At 36.9% G+C, this 24,010-nt stretch overlaps 1 protein-coding gene across 17 annotated transcripts in view; it reads right to left on the bottom strand.

The window, feature by feature from the left end:
* Ndae1 (Na[+]-driven anion exchanger 1) overlaps positions 1–18,695 on the bottom strand; it is a 49,105-nt gene extending 30,410 nt beyond the window's left edge. For 14 of the 17 annotated variants that reach the window (XR_013080864.1, XR_013080865.1, XM_076780030.1 and 11 more), the window contains exon 1: positions 9,450–9,705. Coding sequence is in view for 12 of the 17 variants with exons in the window: in XM_076780030.1 (XP_076636145.1) it covers positions 9,450–9,469 (20 nt within the window). In the remaining 5 variants the exon portion in view is untranslated. Of the gene's footprint in view, positions 1–9,449; positions 9,707–15,110; positions 15,338–18,542 lie in introns of those variants that run through there. The other 3 variants (XM_076780032.1, XM_076780046.1, XM_076780045.1) reach the window with 3 other exon arrangements.
* Positions 18,696–24,010: the final 5,315 nt, after the last annotated feature.

Genomic DNA, 24,010 nt, shown 5'->3' with positions numbered 1-24,010 from the left:
TCGTGACGCTTAATTGATCGAGATTTTTAATCCACATCGAACTTAACCTAAGTGGAAGATAGAAGCTAATCTTTTCGAGCTTGGAATTGAATAGTTTATAATTAAATCCTTCTAAATCCATCTAATCGACTATTCTTCCCACGCAATTCATGTTCCTTCAGTATTCCACTTGATTCGACTTTTAGTTAACCTCCAATTATAAATTATTAAAAAATAGATTTCAAAGAATACTAAAAAATTAGCCACTTTAAAATAAAAGCATACTGCAAAAGTACCGTGTTATACGAGGGTTGAATCGGGAAAAATTTGTAACATGGAATAAAATTTCTAGTGATTTTTCCCCCAGACTGATCCAGTTACTAGAATCATATTCTTCGAAACGTTCGATATCGTGACGCTTAATTGATCGAGATTTTTAATCCACATCGAACTTAACCTAAATGAAAGATAGAAGCTAATCTTCGCGTGCTTCGAATTGAATAGTTTATAATTAAATCCTTCTAAATCCATCTAATCGACTATTCTTCCCACGCAATTCATATTCCTTTAGTATTTCACTTAATTCGACTTTTAGTTAACCTCCAATTATAAATTATTAAAAAATAGATTTCAAAGAATACTAAAAAATTAGCCACTTTAAAATAAAAGCATACTGCAAAAGTACCGTGTTATACGAGGGTTGAATCGGGAAAAATTTGTAACATGGAATAAAATTTCTAGTGATTTTTCCCCCAGACTGATCCAGTTACTAGAATCATATTCTTCGAAACGTTCGATATCGTGACGCTTAATTGATCGAGATTTTTAATCCACATCGAACTTAACCTAAATGAAAGATAGAAGCTAATCTTCGCGTGCTTCGAATTGAATAGTTTATAATTAAATCCTTCTAAATCCATCTAATCGACTATTCTTCCCACGCAATTCATATTCCTTTAGTATTTCACTTGATTCGACTTTTAGTTAACCTCCAATTATAGATTATTAAAAAATAGATTTCAAAGAATACTAAAAAATTAGCCGCTTTAAAATAAAAGCATACTGCAAAAGTACCGTGTTATATGAGGGTTGAATCGGGAAAAATTTGTTACATGGAATAAAATTTCTAGTGATTTTTTTCATAGGCTGATCTAGTTACTAGAATCATATTCTTCAAAACATTCGATATCGTGACGCTCAATTGGTCGAGATTTTTAATCCACATCGAACTTAACCTAAATGAAAGATAGAAGCTAATCTTCGCGTGCTTCGAATTGAATAGTTTATAATTAAATCCTTCTAAATCCATCTAATCGACTATTCTTCCCACGCAATTCATATTCCTTTAGTATTTCACTTAATTCGACTTTTAGTTAACCTCCAATTATAGATTATTAAAAAATAGATTTCAAAGAATACTAAAAAATTTAACCACTTTAAAATAAAAGCATACTGTAAAAGTACCGTGTTATACGGGGGTTGACAAATTTCTAACATGGAATAAAATTTCTAGTGATTTTTCCCCCAGACTGATCTAGTTACTAGAATCATATTCTTCGAAACGTTCGATATCGTGACGCTCAATTGGTCGAGATTTTTAATCCACATCGAACTTAACCAAAATGGAAAATAGAAGCTAATCTTCGCGTGCTTGGAATCGAATAGTTTATAATCAAATCCTAAATCCATCTAATCCTCAGTATTATAGTAATATCAGTATTCCTTGGTTCGACTCTCAGTTAATCTCCAAATACAGACTATTAAAAACCAGATTTCAAAGAATACTAAAAAACTTTATACCCCGTGTTATACGGTGGTTGAATCGGGGTAACTCTGATACACACAACTAAATAAAAAATATACGAATAACCTCTAAAATAGGAAAATTGTCAAATGAAACGAATGACTCACGAAAAATCGTCCTGCATGTTTTACACGGTGCTTCGAAACCCTCGAGCAACGCGAGTCTCGATATAAGGACAATCGCGCGCCAAATTGGGAAAGGATTCCTCCACTCGATATCGAAAGCTCGCAGTTGGGGACTCAGCTTTTTCTGGATTGTATTCCGAGCTGACGGGTCATTTTCGCGGCACAATGAGCGTAGGTGAGAACGCGCGACATCCGCGCCCACAATGGGACGCTTGTTGTCCGTCGACGCCACTAACGAGCGAACGATTAGCAGAAGAAATCGAACGTCGAGACTCGGGCGCGATTTTCGAGAGGATCGTTCGATCGCGCGGGAATTACTGTCGCGCGGTAATCACGTTGGCGTCTCGTAATCGTGGACGCGATTATTATGCGAAAACGAGCTCGTACGGCGCAGATGTATCCGTCGTAATAAAGCTTCGTAAAAGCGACGATAATTATTCATGGCCAATGACTCGATTCCATCGGAAATAAAGAAGCTCGGAAAATTAAAAAAAAAAATAAATGTTAATTTTTGAAACACTGCAGTTCTATTAACTAAATTCATTTTAATTTAACTTCTCATTTGTTTATTTTCATTTCCAGTATTGCATATCAGTATCTAGGAACAGATTTTTGTTAATAATTGTTTAAAATTTACGTGGTCTAGTAAAGTGTTAATTCTACTATTGTAAATGAAATAATAAATCCTATAGATCATAAAATTTATGATTAATTTTGATTCGTATGATTTTTTTTATGGAATGTGGTATTTAGACTCGATCCAAGTCTACGTTTGTGAAAAATGAAGACAGAAGTTGGCAACAAGCATGACACGTGATATATCATGCTGATGTATAGGTCAAAATCTAGACTTATGGTTGGCAAATAGAGTACGATCGTAGAAACTGGGACAGGATGAAGTTTAGTTCCAAGTTTGAATAAAAAGTTCTTAGATGAAATTGAATCTTTCAAAGGGATTTATTTCTTTCTTTAAACCATTTTTGAAAAGTGAATTGATCGAAATGTTACTTCCTGGAAGTAATAAGAAGCTTAGTCTATGTTCAAGAACCATTAATTTTCTTTTTTGCATAATTGTTGTACACGCGTTATTTAACAATTTTATCGCCTGTTTCGTTACACAGTTGCAAATTTTCGATCGTTAGCCCGGGAAATCCATTACCGGAAGCGAGCCTGACTCCTCTCCAGTTTGGATAATCGACGTTCTACTATAATGAGGAAATTCATTCGACGCGGAAGCCTCGCGGTAAAACGAGGAAAAAAATGATAATCGCTTTAAATCGTAGTTTGAGTTTATATATTAGTTGACAAAGGTATTAACAAACGTTAAATGAAATATTTAAGATCGATTAAACTGCATAAATTGAATGGAATGCACATCTAAAGGAAAATAAAAAAGTTGTAATAAAAGAAACTTGAAAAGTCCGCAAGGGAATTGGTGGATTTTTTCGACGGAATTAAAAAATTTTAAATCGTTCTAAAAAAATTATTTTTAGTTGCAAGGGTCAATTACAATCATTTTAGGTGAATAGACATACCCCCAAAATCCTACTCAGTTTCGAGAAAAAAATTCCGGAAGGTGGACAAACTTTTCGACGAAATTAAAAAATTTCGAATCATTCTAAAAAAATTATTTTTAGTTGTGAGGGTCAATTTCAATCATTTTTGGTCAATAGACATACCCCCGAAATCCTACCCACTTTCGAGAAAAAAATTCCTTAAAGAAAACATAATTTCTGGCGAGAAATGTCTGCCCGAATTTTCATGCAAATCTTTAAAACGTCATAACTCCTGAACGGATTGGACGATTTTAATGTTCAAAAAGCCAAACGCCGCGTATTTTAGTGAAGAATAAGTAGAAATTGTAAAAATATCCGGAAAGTTGACCCTTGACCCCGCAAAATGAGAAAAACCCCATAAAAATGGTCCAATTTTCAAACAGCCATAAGTCCTACAATAGTGAATATATTTCAATGAAACTTTTTTCTGAAGTAGAGCTCATGGGTACCTACAAAAAAGTATTAGACAACTTTTCTGTAGGGTGTCAAATAAAATTATCAGAAATGAAAAACAAATTCTTAAGAAAAATCGACAGGAGATAGGTGCCTTTTCTCGACGAAAAAAAAAAATTTTGAATCGTTCTAAAAAAATTATTTCTAGGTTTTGGGGTTAATTATAATTATTTTTGGTGAATAGACATACCCCCGAATTCCCACCCACTTTCGAGAAAAAAATTCGAGTAGATGGACAAATTTTTCGACGAAATTAAAAAATTTCGAATCATTCTAAAAAAATTATTTCTAGGTTCTGGGGTTAATTACAATCATTTTTGGTGAATAGACATACCCCCGAAATCCTACTCACTTTCGAGAAAAAAATTCCTTAAAGAAACTATAACATATGGTCAGAAATAATTCCCCGAAATTTCACGCGTATGTTTAAAAAATCATAACTCCTGAACGGATTGGAGTATTTTAATGTTCCAAATTCCGTTTCATTAATTTTACTATCAACATCCAAAAATCTGTTGCATTAAAATCGTAGATATCAGCGAACTGGTTTAAAAAAATATACTGTGATTGAAATTCATGAATAGAATTTGCGTACGAGTTCCATCACGAAGACGCCCTCGTTGCGTGCATGGAATCGGAGCAATGTCGCAAGATAGTTCGAGGAAACCCTCGCGAATCGAGGCCGATCCGCCAGAATGTCAAGATCGCGACGAACCTCGAACGGTCGACGATTACCAGCCGTCAAGTAGATAATTACCGCGCTATGATTATCTGCGTACCGTCTATGAGCGTACGTGGTTTTACATAATGAACGGGCCTGGCTTGTCCACAAAGCCAGAGCGGTGTAATAAACGAGGGGAGGACACGATAATTGTTTAATTGTCGCTGGAGGTCGCCTGGGTGTCCGTCGATACGAAAGAAGCGGAACAGCGACTCCGATTTCTCGCGAGCGATCGGTCCGGCGGTGTCCATCGTCCTCCGCCGCGCGAACCAACCATTTCTATTTAGCAACAGCACTTCAAACCCCGACAGTGTCGATATAAAATATTCTAGCAGATGGTCAATAGTTTAGTAATTATTCTGGGAGGCCTTATCTCCTTAATCGATCAAGAACGAACAGTTTTATTTATCAGATTCGTTTCTAGATTGCAATACGAACGTGAAACAATGTGAATTTCTATTAATTAAAATACTGTATTTTTCTAACGTGGATCTAGAAGAGAAATAATCATTTTCATCCCTTAAACGCCATCAGACTACACGAATTTAGTTTAGAAAATGAATGTTCCCGTAATACTCCATGTTTGTTTTATAGCTTTTTAATCCGTGAGCGTAATGAAAAAGTTTGTGGCTCATTCGCGCTTTCCCGGGGCGAGACAATTTTCCCGCGCTAGCGAAATTTGTGATTAGGTTAGGTCGCGGAGGCCGGACGTACAGAGTGGCCAATGAGAGCCACTAACGAGCGACAACAACGTCGAATGAAAAAGTCCTTGTGATACAGACATTTTTTTGTGGTTAGAGTATCGTACGCTCGCTGACACCGGGCTCGTATAATTGAAACGTAAAAGTATAATGATCGAAATAACCGGTCGTTTAAGACGCCGATCAAGAGGGCCGGAGACCGTGTAATTTACCACGCCACGAAGATCACGCAAACGATGCAGCTGAAATTTCTTCGTCGAGCATGAGATTCGATCCTTCCGCTCGTCCCGGTTAGGCTAGACGCGGTTAGGGTCACGCCAATTTACATTTTATCGCCATTGTTAGACTGTTGAGATTCAAATATATTTTTGAGGTTATCCAGCCATTGAAATAGCAATTATTACACAGTGAGTGATACGGATGTTTAGAATTTAATCAGAAACAATCATTTTTAGTGGAATAAATCTATTTTAACCCTCGAATGGCGGCCATCTTGATCAGAATCTGAATTTTTGCAATTTTATCGCCATTGTTAGACTGTTGAGATTCAAATATATTTTTGAGGTTATCCAGCCATTGAAATAGCAATTATTACACAGTGAGTGATACGGATGTTTAGAATTTAATGAGAAACAATCATTTTTAGTGGAATAAATCTATTTTAAGCCTCGAATGGCGGCCATCTTGATCAGAATCTGAATCTTTGTAATTTTATCGCCATTGTTAGACTGTTGAGATTCAAATATATTTTTGAGGTTATCCAGCCATTGAAATAGCAATTATTACATAGTGAGTGATACGGATGTTTAGAATTTAATGAGAAACAATCATTTTTAGTGGAATAAATCTATTTTAAGCCTCGAATGGCGGCCATCTTGATCAGAATCTGAATTTTTGCAATTTTATCGCCATTGTTAGTCTGTTGAGATTCAAATATATTTTTGAGGTTATCCAGCCATTCAAATAGCAATTATTACACAGTGAGTGATACGGATGTTTAGAATTTAATGAGAAATAATCATTTTTAGTGGAATAAATCTATTTTAAGCCTCGAATGGCGGCCATCTTGATCAGAATCTGAATTTTTGCAATTTTATCGCCATTCTTAGACTGTTAAGATTCAAATATATATTTTTGAGGTTATCCAGCCATTGAAATAGCAATTATTACACAGTGAGTGATACGGATGTTTAGAATTTAATTAGAAACAATCATTTTTAGTGGAATAAATCTATTTTAAGCCTCGAATGGCGGCCATCTTGATCAGAATCTGAATTTTTGCAATATTGTATTTGAAATATAGATGTTTATAGTTTAATAGGAAACAATCATTTCCATTTGGAATAAGTAATAGAATGAATCTATTTTAACCCTCGAATGGCGGCCATCTTGATCTGAATTTCACTTTACAATACAAGATTTCTCACTGAATTTTTGCAATATTGTATTTGTAATATTATAAACGGAAATTTATTCGGTACGTTGGATAATTTTTGAGAACAATATAATTACAGAAACAAATTGACCAGGCATCTGAATATTAAAAAGCGTAATTACAATGTATTTTGCAGTGAAAGAGGATGAGTATTGGGTGAAACTGACGTGGTCAGCCTGCATAATTCCCTCAATCGCGGCTTCTTTTTTCCCTGGCGTTTGATGTCGCCGTTAGCGTCTGCAATAAACGAAGATTCAAGGGCCAGACTGATAACAGAATCGCGCGTAATCGTCTGTGATGGGTTACTTAGCGCGCCGGCATAATTCACCGACGACATTCTCGAGGAAATGCGACGACAGACAATGTAGTATTGAAATTATACACGCGTTGGCGAGTCACGAGCGGAATTTCGCAATTCGATGCATTACGCAAATCGTTTACAAGAATATTATAATAGCTAAACTCAACTGCGATTTTAGCTTCCATCGATTCACCGAAGATCCCTTCGTTAGAAGTAAAATTAGATTCCATTCTGGGACGAACAAATCAAATAAGTTTAATTTCAAAATAACAATTCATTATATTAGAAACTTTATCAGATATAATATTTATTATATTAGAAAGACACTTTTGTATTTGTAGTCGACTTTTATAGTTGTGTCGACAATTGTATTAGAAAGAAACGTATTTACACCGTTTCCAGCAGTCTTATCTAAAAATTTCGTGAGTCATGGAAAGATAAATGAACCGTTTCAAGTACGAATTCTTCCACTATATTCGTCGAACCGATGAACGGTATCTAGAAACGCGTTCACTTCCGCCTACGAGTGGAACTTCTGCAGTCCTCGAACAAGTTGAATGGTCGATAAGGGAGATGAAAGATAAACGGTGGTCCGCGAAGTTCCGACATGACACCTGTCGACGCAGACACAGATTTAACTCCTCAGTGAAACGATACAAATAAATCTAACTACGTTCCACTAAAATATTAGTAACAGTTGAACTGTTAAAATATAGAAATTAAACACTTTGCTGGATCGTTTGCTAATTCGTGTATTGCATGGGGAAAGAAAGATTGTCCCTCTGACATTGGCGTAGACTTTTATCTCAAATCTTTCTGCAATGTTTTCCCCACAGTTTCAAGCCCTTATTACTGTTAAAATGGAAACTGATATTGTATATATCATGTCACCATTAATTTATTTATCGTAAAATGTAAGGGGAAATTCTTTTTTAAATAAAGAGTACAAAGGAGGGGAGGGGGTGAATATTAATATTGTCAAGAATCTATCAATTTAACTCTTACTTTACTGGATTCTTTCCCATATCAACGTTTTTTAAATTTCAGCTAATTGTATCGAGTATTGCATGGGGAAAGAAAGATTGTCCTTTTGGCATTGGCGTAGACTTCGATCTCAATTCTTTCTGCTATTGTATAGTTAATACATCATGAACATAAATGTATAATAAGAAACAAGGTTAGGGAAAACATTAAAACCAAAGATGGCGACGTAATGAAAGGCACAATGTGAACAGTAATAATATTCTTAAAACAAGGAAGTTTTGTATTCGTAATTTCCCAATTTTCTTTGCACAGTTCACATTTGTTGCATTCGATGTTTACTTTTATTACGCATAATGGGCTTACCCAAGCGTAATAACAAATAATTAAATCTAATCGAACGATAAAAACAGCTGCTTCGTGAATCGTGTGCGTCGATCTACGGTCGTTTCCTGTTCCAGAAACAAAAGACGACGCTAACGAGGAGATAAGATGTCTCGGTCGTTTTCATCGGTCGAGAGATAGCGATAAATCTTTGAAAAAGACTCCAGTCACGGAATGACCCCCATGGTCGTCGCGAATTTGCATCCTACTTGCGCTTTGAGAGACCTTCGATCATCTTATTAGACACTAATCGCAATTGGGCTTAGCGAAGAAGAGAAATAACGTTATTACTCAACATTAATCTTCAATTACGAGCTCCTTTTGCAATCTCCAATCGCTTATCAGCTACTTGTAACTCTGGATTTTATCAGAAATTATAAAAACAATTTATCGGAATCTATTTAAAAAATAAAGTAAAATTCTATCTTAAAAATAAATACAAAAGGAATTTAATTTTATTAATCAAGTTAAAAACGAAAGAGTTAACGTCCCACGAAACATGTCCAACGAAATGTCTAGTAAAAAGGCCATAATCGTTCCGCGATTAGTATGTTAATCATGTCCGAGTCCCCTCTGATCGTTAGTCACCGATCTAGCAACCACAATCGCCAACAATTAATCGTTCGACCGTGAACGACGCAGAGGAAATATCGAACGACGTTTTTCTCAATTTCCCATCGATCTGTGACCGACAAACGGTAAATGGAACGCGTGCAATAACATTTCACAATATTTAAAAGTGAGAGATTTTTCACAGTGCAATGTACTTTGAAAACGACGTCGAGAAATATTTGCAAGAAACATATTTAAAAACTTCTACGTCCCATTTTCGTAAGTAGTAAATAGTATTCACTCGTGATTCAAGCGTTCAATGTTTCCAAATTTTTGAACATTTCGGTATTTGCTCTTTTCATGTGAAATTATTTCAAATTTTCCCGCGCCCAGATCGCGCGCGACGAATGGACGAGCGGGAGGGAACGCGTTGGAAAAGCTGAGGAGAAAAGTGTACTTGTGGCTGTCCAGATTCATGTTAGACGTGGTTCCTTCGATGACAGTCGAACGCCTGGTGGGGAAGTGGTTGCTGGAAACCGAACAATAGGGTTGATTTCCTCCGTGGGCGTGAATGCACACACGCTTGGCAGCCAGACAGACGCTTGTCGGTCCCCGGTGATCGCCACTCGCGCGCGTTACGCGGTTTACACGCGCGTTTACGTACGTCTAAGCAGCGCGATGATCGCCGATCAACTGTTTACTACCAGCTGACACCGCCGTGTTTGCGTTCCGAAGGTCTTCCATCCTGTGTGATCGACGGCAGTCGACGGGCGCGGGTCGATCGGCGGCCACACATGCTCGACCAGCATCAGCTATCGAGTTTCGAGCTGATAAGCAATCTCCAGGCTTGGGATAATCCTCCGTCTGCGCGAAATCTGCCCAAAATTCTTCGACTTTCGAGTCGTTCGTCATTGGTGACCTCTGTCGGGGCTGGTCGAGCTCGAAAGATGCACCTGGAGGCCGCCATCTTGGAATATTGCACTGCTATACAATTAGGCACATTTTGCTTGGGGCAGCGTATAGGCAGAAGTAAATAACTCGTTTCATTTTAGACTAGAATGTTCGATGGGTCAGTTTTATCATAAAAATTAGTGTCAATGAGTTTCTAGTATGTTTATTTGTTTTATTGTTAAGTTTCTTGGATAGTGCATTTTTCTATAAGCTCTGCAGTACAATTGGGGTCATTTTGCTTGGGGTAGAATATAGGCAGAAGTAAATAACTCGTTTCATTTTAGGCTAGAATGTTCGATGGAGCAGTTTTATCGTAAAAATTAGTGTCAATGAGTTTCTAGTATGTTTATTTGTTTTATTGTTAAGATTCTTGGATAGTGCACTTTTCTATAAGCTCTGCAGTACAATTGGGGTCATTTTGTTTGGTGCAGAATATAGGCAGAAGTAAATGACTCGTTTCATTTTAGGCTAGAATGTTCGATGAAGCAGTTTTATCGTAAAAATTAGTGTTAATGAGTTTCTAGTATGTTTATTAGGTTTATTGTTAAGTTTCTTGAAGATTGCATTTTTCTATAAGCTCTGCAGTACAATTGGGGTCATTTTGTTTGAGGCAGGGTATAGGCAGAAGTAAATGACTCGTTTCATTTTAGGTTAGAATGTTCGATGGAGCAGTTTTATCGTAAAAATTAGTGTCAATGAGTTTCTAGTATGTTTATTAGGTTTATTGTTAACTTTCTTGGAGAGTGCATTTTTCTATAAGCTCTGCAGTACAATTGGGGTCATTTTGTTTGGTGCAGAATATACACAAAAGTAAATGACTCGTTTAGTTTTAGGTTAGAATGTTCGATGCATCAATTTCATCGTAAAAATTAGTGTCAATGAGTTCCTAATATATTCATTAGGTTTATTGTTAACTTTCTTGGATAGTGCACTTTTCAGTAAGCTCTGCAGTACAATTGGGGTGATCATTTTAGGTTAGAATGTTCGATGGATCAGTTTTATCGTAAGAATCAGTGTCAATTTCCTAGTATTTCTTTTATTCTTAACAATTTTGGATAGTGCATTTTTCAGTAAGCACAGCTATACAATTGGGACAGTTTTATTAAAGGCAAGATATTGGAAGAATCGAGTCATTTAATTTTAGTTTAAAATGTCCGATAGATCTTTATCGTAAGAATGTTCAGTGTCAATGTTTATTTGTTTTATCTTTAACTTGGAAGATGCATTTTTCAGTATGCTATATGTATAGTCTTGTTTAGGGTATAGAAAAAACTAAAAAGCTTATTTACTTTTAGGTTAAAATGTTCGATAGATCAGCTGTTTTATTATAAGAGAGTTTAATGTCAACGAGTTTCTATTAACTTGTTTTATTTTTAACCTTCTTGGAAAGTGCATTCTCCCAGTTTTTTTATATTGGATATTTTATAAATATGTTTTTCGAAATTAATTTCCACTTTGTTATACATTTAGATATTTAAAGGTGTAAATTTAAAGTAAAACTTGTGGGTGGTTTTGGGACGTTGGGTACAATGGTGGCTTGTCCGATCGTCCACGTTCAGCTGCATTTGGGCGCGGTCAAGTGCAGCATTTTGGGATGGGTGACCGCTCAGGAAAAAAACCCTCTCTGTCAGTGTTTTAATTATTACTAACAAAAAAAATAACCAATAAATAAAATTATTGTATGTTTCAATATTATACAAGTCTCGTATGCTTCGAATAAATATAAACTAGATTAGAATCTAAGTTAGAACATAATATGAAATTGTGTTTAATAAATCTTCTACAGAAAAGTAAAAATCCCCACCCCCTCCCGTATGAAATCACTTTGCATTTAGCGTAGAATCCTCCATCTTGTCTCGTTGGTTTTCGAAGTAAACGGTTGATCCCCGGGGAATGGTTGATTCTCAAAGCTTTTTACAAGTTTATCGATAATAATCACACTCGAAACAACTCCGTCGGCGTCTTCTGTTGTTATCTTCGTCGTCGTACACAATCAGGCTCGGCAGTTTATCTCGAGTGTGCGATAACGAGTACTGTTCCGTATTCTTTGTAGAAACGCCCTAAATGTATAATGAGACGAATTCACGCGAATGCATATATTCTTCTGGAATACTCAGAAAAATAAAAAAAACACAATAATGATATTTGCAATATCGAGACAACCTGTAGATTGTCAAATGAAAATTTAATTCGATAATTTTCATTCTAAATAACGTTTGTAATATTTGAAAAATTTTTTAAATTTTAATATAAAATTAAGTGTGAATTATTCGAGCATTCTGTCGCCGATTATTCGTAGTTCTAATTGGAAGCTACCGATCAACGTTGGGCCCGGGTCAGACCTTGTTTCCAATTTCGGTCGTAGTTTGTTGTGGGACGACGTCGCGGTCGGAAGCGTTGTCCCGTCGTCTCGTAACGTACCGCGGCTCTGGCTGATAAATTAACGTCGTACGTGCGAATTCGAACAGAATTTATTACTCGTATTAACCGTTTAATGGACAGTGCGTGTACACTAACGAGCCCCAGCACGCGTGTCGAGGTGAATTTAAGAAGGAAAAGTCAAGTGAAATGTCAGGAGTCACCAGCACCGTGACTGGTAAATATTAATTATTACAAGAATCTTTACTGGATTCCTACCCATATCAACGTTTCTTAAATATCAGCTAATTCTATCGAGTATTGCACGGGGAAAGAAAGATTGCCCTTTTGGCATTGGCGTAGACTTTGATCTCAATTCTTTCTGCAACGTTTTCCTTGCAGTTTCTAGCCCCTATTACTGTTAAATTTATACGGAAACTGATATATCATGTCACTATTAATTTATTTATCGTAAAATATAAAGGGAAATTCTTTTTTAAATAAATAATTAAAAGGAGTGAATATTAATGTCAAGAATCTGTAAATTTAACGCTCACTTTGCTAGATAGTTTCCCATATTGTTTTTTAAAAGCTAGTTCGTGTATTGCATGGGGAAAGAAAGACTGCCCTTTTGGCATTGGCGTAGACTTTGACCTCAATTTTTTCCGTAACGTTCCCCCCACAATTCCTAGCCCTTATCAGACGACTTTGTGAAGGAAAAAAGGTAATTCTTGTTTGATTAAATGGTCGTACACAACAAAATCTATCGTTCTACTCAATTTTTCAATGTTTCTAAGTATATAATCGACTGTAGGTGTGCTTTTGGACGCGAAGGAAATCGAGTAGGCTCCGGGGGCGCGTGTGCAGTGCAAATAGACGCGTTCAATTCGCGCGTAATCCGCAAACGTTTGCGCAGAGAAATTGATATCGCGTCGTCTATTTGCGCCGCACTCCGCGACGTCTCGCTAATTCTTCCGCAAACAGCGAACTTTTCGAAGCGGTTACGTTTTCCCCATTACCGTTAAGAGAGATATTTACGTGCCCCCTCCCGTCGTCGAACGACCGTGGATAAAACACGTGCCGCGATCGAGGCGTACGATATTTTTCCAACTATGAAAACTCCTCGATCGTATCGTTGCAAAAGACCGCTCGAAACCAGAGCCAACCGGTTGGCGCTGATTCGATGCAGATTCCCAGGTGATTAGCCTTCGTTTTTATGATAATGAACGATTGTGTGGCGATTAAATGCTCCCCGGGTGAAAAATGCACGACAGTCGTGTGACTTTTTTCATCTTTTATAAATATTCAACAAATTGTTTCTGTTCAAATCAGTCCCCAAAGCGAAAAGATTGTAAGCTGGCTCGTGGATGGCCCCCCGCAGTTGACGACAGTCTGTGCACCCCACTGGGGTCACGAGATTGGTATATTTGCTCCAATGAATAGAATGGTTCTTGTACTACACTGATTGAAACCGTTTTTTGGGTTTTTTTATTTCAGGTGACTGAAATAAAAAAGTTAGTTTAAGGTTTTCTCATTTTGTCGAAAAATTTCACACCTTCCCGAATTTTTTTCTAGGAAACGAGTAGGATTTTTAGGGTATGTCTGTTGACCAAAAATAATTGTAATTGACCCTCTTAGTTGAAAATAATTTTTCCGGGACGATTTGAAACTTTTCATTTTTCCCCAAAAATGTAGGCACCTAGTCGAATTTTTTTTTCGAAAGTACGTAGGAATTCGGAGGTATGTCTAATGACCAAAAATGATTGTAATTTACCCCTGTAACTAAATATAATTTTTTTAGTATGATTCGAAATTTTTTAATTTCGTCGAAAAATTTGTCCACCTTTCTGAATTTTTTTCTCGAAAAGGGGTAGGAATTCAGGGATATGTCTATTGACCAAAAATGATTGAAATTGACCCCCGCAAACGGAAATAATTTTTTTAGAATGATTTGGAAAATTTCTTTTTCGCCGAAAAATTTAGGCACTCCCCTGTCGATTTTCCTTAGAAATTCGTTTTTCATTTATAGTAATTTTGTTTGACGTCCTATAGAAAAGTTGTCTAATACTTTTTTGTAGGTACCCATGAGCTCTACTTCAGAAAAAAGTTTCATTGAAATATATTCACTATTGTAGAAGTTATGGCTGTTTGAAAATTGGACCATTTTTATGGGGTTTTTCTAATTTTGCGGGATCAAGGGTCAACTTTTCGAATATTTTTACAATTTCTACTTATTCTTCACTAAAATACGCGTCGTTTGCTTTTTTGAACATTAAAATCGTCCAATCCGTTCAGGAGTTATGACGTTTTAAAGATTCGCATGCAATTTCAGGGAATCATTTCTGGTCAGAAATTATATTTTCGGTAAGGAATTTTTTTCTCGAAAATGCATAGGATTTTGGGGGTATGTCTATTGACCTAAAATGATTATAATTAACCCTCGCAACTAAAAATAATTTTTTTAGAATGATTCAAAATTTTTTAATTTCACCGAAAAATCGCCACTTATTCGAATTTTTTTCTCGAAACTAAGTAGAATTTCGTGGATATGTCGATTCACCAAAAATGCTTATAATTTACCCCTGCAATCAAAAATAATTTTTTCAGAACGATTTGAAATTGTTGAATTTAATTGTTAATAACTTTTTAACGAAGCCTCCGTCAAGAAATTGGTATTCCTGATTTTCGTTTTATTTTGGCGTCTAGAATCTCCTATTAAAATTTTTCCCTCGGTTGACCGAACACCCTCTATTTTTCAAGAGTTCAGTTTACTTTGATTCGATCGTAAAAATATGTGAATAATACTCACCCTCTGTGTCGCAGAAAGACAGACTCGAACTGTTGGCTATCGATCGCGACTCTTTTTTCTTTCCTCTCGACGCGAGATCGCGATCTCTATCAGGCAGACCACATCGCCGCGCGAAAATTTGCACGTCGGCGCGCTGATCGAAACAAGGACGAGATCTCGATCACTGGCCACCGGATACCACCCACAGGAAGGTCCTTTCACCTTCCCCAGGGACGCAGGATCGCTTGCTGGAAAGATAAATGCACCAAATGATGGAACCAATATCCAGAAATTTTCCTTGTTTCTTGTCAGCCATGTTTCATTAATCAGAAGTCTAAATGTTCTCAAAATTGCAAAGAAAATTATTTTTGCAACCATTATTAGTACTGAGAATTCTATTGTCAATACCATACTATTTATATTAATTTTTCTTCCTCTGGTATCCATTTTGGTAGATCTATATTTATTAAAAATAATTAAGATTCCATGCAATGTGAATTATTTTTGCAATTGTTGTATCAGTACTGAGAATTTCTTGCCCATATCATTAGAACAATTATTATCATTTACATTAATTATCCTCTCTGTGGCATCTCCATTGCTTTTATACTTCTTTTTATATTTGATACTTTCTTTTGAACTGATCTTTTTATACTTGTCTTTGTTTTTAAATTTTGTAGTTTCATTTCTCTGGACGATATATTAATTTTCCTTTCTCTGGTATCCTTCTTGGCTAGATCTATGTATCATTAATTTTTTTATATTTAATTACGTGTTTTTATTTTTCTAATTTTTTAATTTAATTTCTGAAGACAGTGAGCGATACGTGTATCGTTATCTTTGGAATTTTAATTATTCTTCTACATCAGAGAACATTTAGACTTCTATAGAATGTCTCACGGAAAGATGGAAGATTGTATAGCACGAAGAGGGGAAGAATAGCCTTGTATTGAGGATACGGGTAAAATGGAGTATGATAGCGTCGAGTAATTTTTCTCCTGACTGTAATATCTGACCCAACACGAAGATCATTTTTCTCTGCAAAACACGAGCTCGAGTTCACGTGTCTGGGGAATTTCACTTTGGAGATTTCAACGTGAACACATGTTACCTGGGCCCTGGAGTCTAACAATTAATAAAAGTAATATACAGGGTGTTCAGCCACCCCTAAATATTTTAATATGGAATTCTAGAGGCCAAAATAAGACGAAAATCAAGTATACTAATTTGTTGATAGAGGCTTCGTTCAAAAGTTATTAACGTTCAAAGTTGCGGCTGTTGAACGACAATTTGTCCATCTATTTGAATTTTTTTCTCGAAAGAGCGTAAGATTTCGGGGATGTGTGTAATGACCGAAAATGATTGTAATTGACCCCCGCAGCTAACAATATTTTTTTCAGAACGATTTGAAATTTTTTAATTTTGTCGAAAAATTTAGGCACTTTAGGAATTTTTTTCTCGAAAGAGCGTAAGATTTCGGGGATGTGTGTAATGACCAAAAATAATTGTAATGGACCCCTGCAACTGAAAATAATTTTTTTAGAACGATTTGAAACTTTTTAATTTTCTCGAAAAATTTCTCCACCTTCCTGAATTTTTTTCTCGAAAAGGGGTAGGAATTCAGGGATATGTCTATTGACCAAAAATGATTGTAATTGACCCCCGCAACCGATTACAATTTTTCCAGAACGATTTGAAATTTTCGAATTTAATTGTTAATAACTTTTCAACGAAGCCTCCATCGACAAATTGATATTCTTGCTTTTCGTCTTATTTTGGTCACTAGAATCCCCTATTAAAATTTTTCCCCTGTATAACAATTTATTCTATCGATTTTAATTTATATGAATTTTTACAAGACTGAGAGTTTCTTAAAATTAGTTTTAAGAAATTAAATTTAATTGCATTTAGTTCTAAAAATTCTCAAGTGTCCCTTTTACGTCCAAATTAATTTTCAATTCAGCAGAAATTTATCAAAAGTGATATCTGTCTTTTAAAAAATTCTTTCAGGACAGTGTAAATTTTGAATTTTATTAAAGTCATTTGAAATGAAATACTCTACGTTCGATTTAAATATTTTCGCGTACAGAACTGTGCAATCGTGTCAGATAACGCCTTATCTGGTGTGTTGACGATGGCAAATCAGACCAAACAATAATATTTTCATATTGGCCAACCGCCAGTAAGATCGTAAGATCGTTTGACTTTACGCGGTGGATCTTATGCGTGTCTAGATCTCTCAAACATTACTTAAAAATTCTAAAAAGTGTCTCGTTTGCCCCTGATAAAAGAAAACTAAGAAATTAGATTAAATCAAGGCACTTTCTTCCTTTTGTATTTTCATAATATTCGAGTCTGAGAAAACAGAGAAATTGAATATTTTATTTTCTTTGAAAAAATGCAATTTCTATTGTATAATACTATAATTATTTTAGATCTTTTCTATGCACTTTTACATACGTGATAACGTCGATGTTTTTGTATAATAATCAATTTTCATGCTTCTATTTTATACCTTTGCCCACCATAAATTCTCCTTCAATTTCTACCATTAATTTGACTTATAATTCTTTGCACTTTCATCTTTGTAGAATAACAGATAACCTAAAAATATCCCAATTCACTTATCTTGGTCCCAAATGTTACTAAAAGATTCCTCCTAGATTATTTGCAATTTTTCTGTTCAATTTCTACTGTTTGCACAATTTATCCCTATTCTATTTTTGCTTCGTTAATTTGGCAAACTCGATTTTTTAGTTCGAATAATTCTTTGCATTTTCATCCTCGTAGAATAACAAATGACTCTAGTGCATACTTTATAACCTATCTACAAAAAGATTCCTCCACCAATATCATCTACAATTTCCCTAGTCAACTTTTATTTCCTCCATTGCACAGTTTAACCCTATTCAATCATTTGCTTCATCCAATTACTTTACTAATTTGATCAACACGATTTTTTAGTTCGAATAATTCTTTGCATTTTCATCTTTATACCATAACAGATAACCTAAAAATACCCTAATTCACTTCTCCTGGTCCCAATTGTTGCAAAAAGATTCCTCCAATATTATTTACAATTTTTCTACTTCAATTTCTATTCAATTTCTCTGCTTTAATAATTTGTCAAACACGATTTCTTAATTTGAACAATTGCACTTTAACCCTTGAACAATAACAAACGACTCCAGTGCATATTTTAAAACATTCCTCCACCGATATCATCCACAATTTCCCTATCTATCTTCATCTGTCCCCATTGTCACAAATTACAACATCTCTGTTAACTCATCGAGCGAACGTTTCCCAGAAAGCCCCAAAAAAGACTGGCCCCCATATTCCTCAACAGCGGTAGATTTTCCTGACAGAACTCGAGAGAGAAAAGGTCCTGACAGGTGTCAGTGTCGGTGGGAGAGACTCTAGGGTCAAACGCCGGAGGAAAGTTGAACGGACCTCGAGGTTTCTCTCCGGATCACGGCTGGGTGTCATCGTTTGGGCGGTCGGAATAGCGAATTCGAATGGAACGATAGTTACGCGACGGATCTCGTTGCCGTTCGAAGCCCCCGTTGGCGAACTGTCCGCGAATGCTCGAGCGTGCAGCGCGTATCCGCGGCGCGAGCATACTGTTACTCGCGGACAGTGGAGCCGCCTGCCTTCCACCCTCGTCGGTATTGATCCACGTGGCGGTCGCCTCGACGCTCTCCGAGCAGCCCCGCCGTCTCTATGCCGCGTCCACCGACCGACCATCACCCCCTCGCGTCGTCCTCCCCCACTTCGTCCTTGTTATCCTGACCGAACGCTTTTTTCAACCCCCTCCCACCAGACGGTCGGTCGATGCCTCCGAAATCCCGTCGATCCTCCAAACTGGAGGTTAAACGTCCTCACACACACCATTTTTTCAATCTAAAGACGCCATTTTTAGTTGGGGGAATTGTAACCTCGAAAATAGGAACACCTCAGAATTGTTATCTTCTTTGATAGGGTTATTAAGTGTATGTATCAGGATTAATTGTAATAAACTATGAGGAGATATGCTTCCTGGCGAAAGAATGTGGAGTTGAGAGGTTAAGCCATTTTTAATTGGGGGAATTGTAACCTCGAAAATAGAAACACCTCACAAGTGTTATCTTCTTTGATAGGGTGATTAAGTGTATGTATCAGGATTAATTGTAATAAACGATGAGGAGATATGCTTCCTGGCGAAAGAATGTGGAGTTGAGAGGTTAGGACATTTTTAATTGGGGGAATTGTAACCTCGAAAATAGGAACACCTCAGAATTGTTATCTTCTTTGATAGGGTGATTAAGTGTATGTATCAGGATTAATTGTAATAAACTATGAGGAGATATGCTTCCTGGCGAAAGAATGTGGAGTTGAGAGGTTAGGCCATTTTTAATTGGGGGAATTGTCACCTCGAAAATAGAAACACCTCACAAGTGTTATTTTCTTTGGAGAGCGATTTTACAAATTTTGAGAAAGATAGAGTGATTGGGAGAATTTATTGGAGTTATGTGTACAGGAATAATTGTAATAGACGATGAGAAATGATCCCTGGCGTAAGAATGTGGAGTTGAGAGGTTAAGTCGAGCCATTTTTAATTGGGGGAATTCTCACCTCGAACATAGAAACACCTCACAAGTGTTATCTTCTTTGATAGGGTGATTAGTTATATGTACAGGACTAATTGTAATAAATGATGATCCCTGGCGAAAGAATGTGCAGTTGAGAGGTTAAGTCGAGCCATTTTTAATTGGGGGAATTGTCACCTCGAAAATAGAAACATCTTGCAATCGTTATTTTCTTTGGAGAGCGATTTTACAAATTTTGAGAACGATAGGGTGATTGGGAGAATTTATTGGAGTTATATGTACAGGAATAATTGTAATAGACGATGAGGAGATATGCTTCCTGGCGAAAGAATGTGGAGTTGAGAGGTTAAGCCATTTTTAATTGGGGGAATTGTAACCTCGAAAATAGAAACACCTCAGATTCTTATGTTCTTCGATAGGGTGATTAGTTGTATGTACCAGGATTAATTGTAATAAACGATGAAGAGATATGCTTCCTGGCGAAAGAATGTGGAGTTGAGAGGTTAAGCAATTTTTTAATTGGGGGAATTGTAACCTCGAAAATAGGAACACCTCAGAATTGTTATCTTCTTTGATAGGGTGATTAGTTGTATGTATCAGGATTAATTGTAATCAACTATGAGGAGATATGATCCTTGGCGAAAAAATGTGCAGTTGAGAGGTTAAGTCGAGCCATTTTTAATTGGGGGAATTGTAACCTCGAAAATAGAAACACCTCACAGTGTTATTTTCTTTGGAGAGCGATTTTACAAATTTTGAGAAAGATAGGGTGATTGGGAGAATTTATTGGAGTTATATGTACCAGGATTAATTGTAATAAACGATGAGGAGATATGCTTCCTGGCGAAAGAATGTGGAGTTGAGAGGTTAAGCCATTTTTAATTGGGGGAATTGTAACCTCGAAAATAGAAACACCTCAGATTCTTATGTTCTTCGATAGGGTGATTAGTTGTATGTACCAGGATTAATTGTAATAAACGATGAAGAGATATGCTTCCTGGCGAAAGAATGTGGAGTTGAGAGGTTAAGCAATTTTTTAATTGGGGGAATTGTAACCTCGAAAATAGGAACACCTCAGAATTGTTATCTTCTTTGATAGGGTGATTAGTTGTATGTATCAGGATTAATTGTAATCAACTATGAGGAGATATGATCCTTGGCGAAAAAATGTGCAGTTGAGAGGTTAAGTCGAGCCATTTTTAATTGGGGGAATTGTAACCTCGAAAATAGAAACACCTCACAGTGTTATTTTCTTTGGAGAGCGATTTTACAAATTTTGAGAAAGATAGGGTGATTGGGAGAATTTATTGGAGTTATATGTACCAGGATTAATTGTAATAAACGATGAGGAGATATGCTTCCTGGCGAAAGAATGTGGAGTTGAGAGGTTAAGCCATTTTTAAATGGGGGAATTGTAACCTCGAAAATAGGACACCTTACAAGTGTTATCTTCTTTGGTAGGGTGCTTAGTTATATGCACAGGACTAATTGTAATAAATGATGATCCCTGGCGAAAGAATGTGCAGTTGAGAGGTTAAGTCGAGCCATTTTTAATTGGGGGAATTGTCACCTCGAAAATAGAAACACCTCACAGTGTTATTTTCTTTGGAGAGCGATTTTACAAATTTTGAGAAAGATAGGGTGATTGGGAGAATTTATTGGAGTTATATGTACCAGGATTAATTGTAATAGACGATGAGAAATGATCCCTGGCGAAAGAATGTGGAGTTGAGAGGTTAAGAGGGGGAATTGTCACCTCGAAAATAGAAACACCTCACAAGTGTTATCTTCTTTGGAGAGCGATTTTACAAATTTTGAGAAAGATAGGGTGATTGGGAGAATTTATTGGAGTTATATGTACAGGAATAATTGTAATAGACGATGAGAAATGATCCTTGGCGAAAGAATGTGGAGTTGAGAGGTTAAGAGGGGGAATTGTCACCTCGAAAATAGAAACACCTCACAAGTCTTATTTTCTTTGGAGAGCGATTTTACAAATTTTGAGAAAGATAGGGTGATTGGGAGAATTTATTGGAGTTACATGTACAGGAATAATTGTAATAGACGATGAGAAATGATCCCTGGCGAAAGAATGTGGAGTTGAGAGGTTAAGCCATTTTTAATTGGGGGAATTGTAACCTCGAAAATAGAAACACCTCACAAGTGTTATTTTCTTTGGAGAGCGATTTTACAAATTTTGAGAAAGATAGGCTGATTGGGAGAATTAATTGGAGTTATATGTACAGGAATAATTGTAATAGACGATGAGAAATGATCCCTGGCGAAAGAATATGGAGTTGAGAGGTTAAGTCGAGCCATTTTTAATTGGGGGAATTGTCACCTCGAAAATAGAAACATCTTGCAATCATTATTTTCTTTGGAGAGCGATTTTACAAATTTTGAAAACGATAGGGTGATTGGGAGAATTTATTGAAGTTACATGTACAGAAATAATTGTAATAGACGATGAGAAATGATCCCTGGCGAAAGAATGTGGAGTTGAGAGGTTAAGCCATTTTTAATTGGGGAAATTATAACCTCGAAAATAGAAACACCTCAGAATTGTTATCTTCTTTGATATGGTGATTAGTTATATGTAAGAAATGCTTCTTGAGCATTTGAGAGATAAAGTTGAGGAGTCGATGGTCTAATCGCCAAGTTCCCACGCGTTCCTCTTTAGCTGAGAAATAATTCCAGAATTGTGGGAGGGTGTAAATAGCGTTAGAAGGGAACGGAGGATTCGATGCTACACAGAGGGTCGCGGTGTTCACGTTGCTCCCGGAAGCAGAGTTGTGAAACACCGGGGCCGTTCCCTATGCGAAGGGTTGATGGCTGGAGGCTGTGTGGGATCATCTGCTCGGATGTAGGTCGTTAGCTTCTCGAACAATAACAGCCCCGCCGGATCCATAGTGCGTTCTATTTACTTGTTTACTTGCTTGGTTGAAACAAATGGAATTAGCTCGATGGCACAGTGAATAACAATAATGTTTGCAATTGCCGTAGACGAGCTACACGCAGGCTAACGGAAACCCGGAATAGCTGTACAAATGAATAGTAATTGTCCGTGTAATTTTCATCAAACGTAAAGGATGCCCCTTGCTGTCGCATAAACTCGAATCAGATATCAAAGTAGATTCAACGACGTGGTGCGAGTAAAAGATTAGTGTTAGAGTTGCTAAAAATTAAATTCTAATAGACTTGTAAAATCGATACACTTGAGAATGGTTTCCAATAATACGAGACATCGAACAAAGATAACAGAGGGTGCAAATAATTAAAACTAAGGGAAGTTATTAAACTGAATAGTTATTTATTTTTTAATATACATGTAAATACATAGATCTTGAGTTCTAAGATCCCAATTGAGCAACATATAATAACTAGTATTGGTCTCTGCTGTCCTTAGTTTGCCTCTGCTGATCTCTGCTGCACCAAATTGACGACGTCTGCACATCGCTGCTGACTGCAGGTGTCCACTGTTGGCTTCTGCTGGCCTCTGATAGCCTTTGTTAGCTTCTATGGACTTCTACTGGACCTTCCTGGCCTCCACTGACCACTGCTGACCAACGCTGACACTGATAAGGTACAACGATTTTTACTGACCACTGTCGATAATTCTGACAACGTATAAATGATTGTAACTAATTACTGTTGGTCTTTTATAGCCTCTGCTGCAATCTGCTGACCTCTGCTGACCACCCCCAATGCTTCTGACAACGTGCAACGATTGCTACTTGCTACTGCTTGCCCCTGCTGGTCTCTGCTTCCCTCAGCTGACCTCCATTGGCCTCTGCTGACCACCACTTATATCTCTGTCAACGTACAATGATTACTGCTGGCTACTGCCATCATCTGCTGACCTCTGCAAGCATCTCCAGGCCTCAGCTGACGTCTGCCAGCATCACCCAACATCAGCTGATCACTGCTGACCAACGCTGACACTTCTGATAAGGTATGACGATTGTTACTGACCACTGTCGATAATTCTAACAACGTATAACGATTGTAACTAATTACTGTTGGTCTTTTATAGCCTCTACTGCAATTTGCTGACCACCCTCGATGCTTCTGACAACGTACAACGATTGCTACTTTCTCCTGCTTGCCCCTGCTGGTCTCTGCTTCCCTCAGCTGACCTCCATTGGTCTCTACTGACTTCTGATGGACTCTGCTGACCACTCCTGATACTTCTGACAACGTATGACGATTACTACATGCTACTGCCAACCTCCCCAACTTCTGCTGACCATCTCTTATATTTGTGACAACGTATAACGATTACTCCTGACTTCTGTCACCTTTACTGGACTCTGCTGACCACTGCTGGTCTCT

Source organism: Colletes latitarsis, chromosome 12, assembly GCF_051014445.1.
Source record: "Colletes latitarsis isolate SP2378_abdomen chromosome 12, iyColLati1, whole genome shotgun sequence".
In the NCBI taxonomy this organism is placed as follows: domain Eukaryota; kingdom Metazoa; phylum Arthropoda; class Insecta; order Hymenoptera; family Colletidae; genus Colletes; species Colletes latitarsis.
Note: the sequence above shows the minus strand (reverse complement) of the source record. Positions and strands in the feature narration are given on the sequence as shown.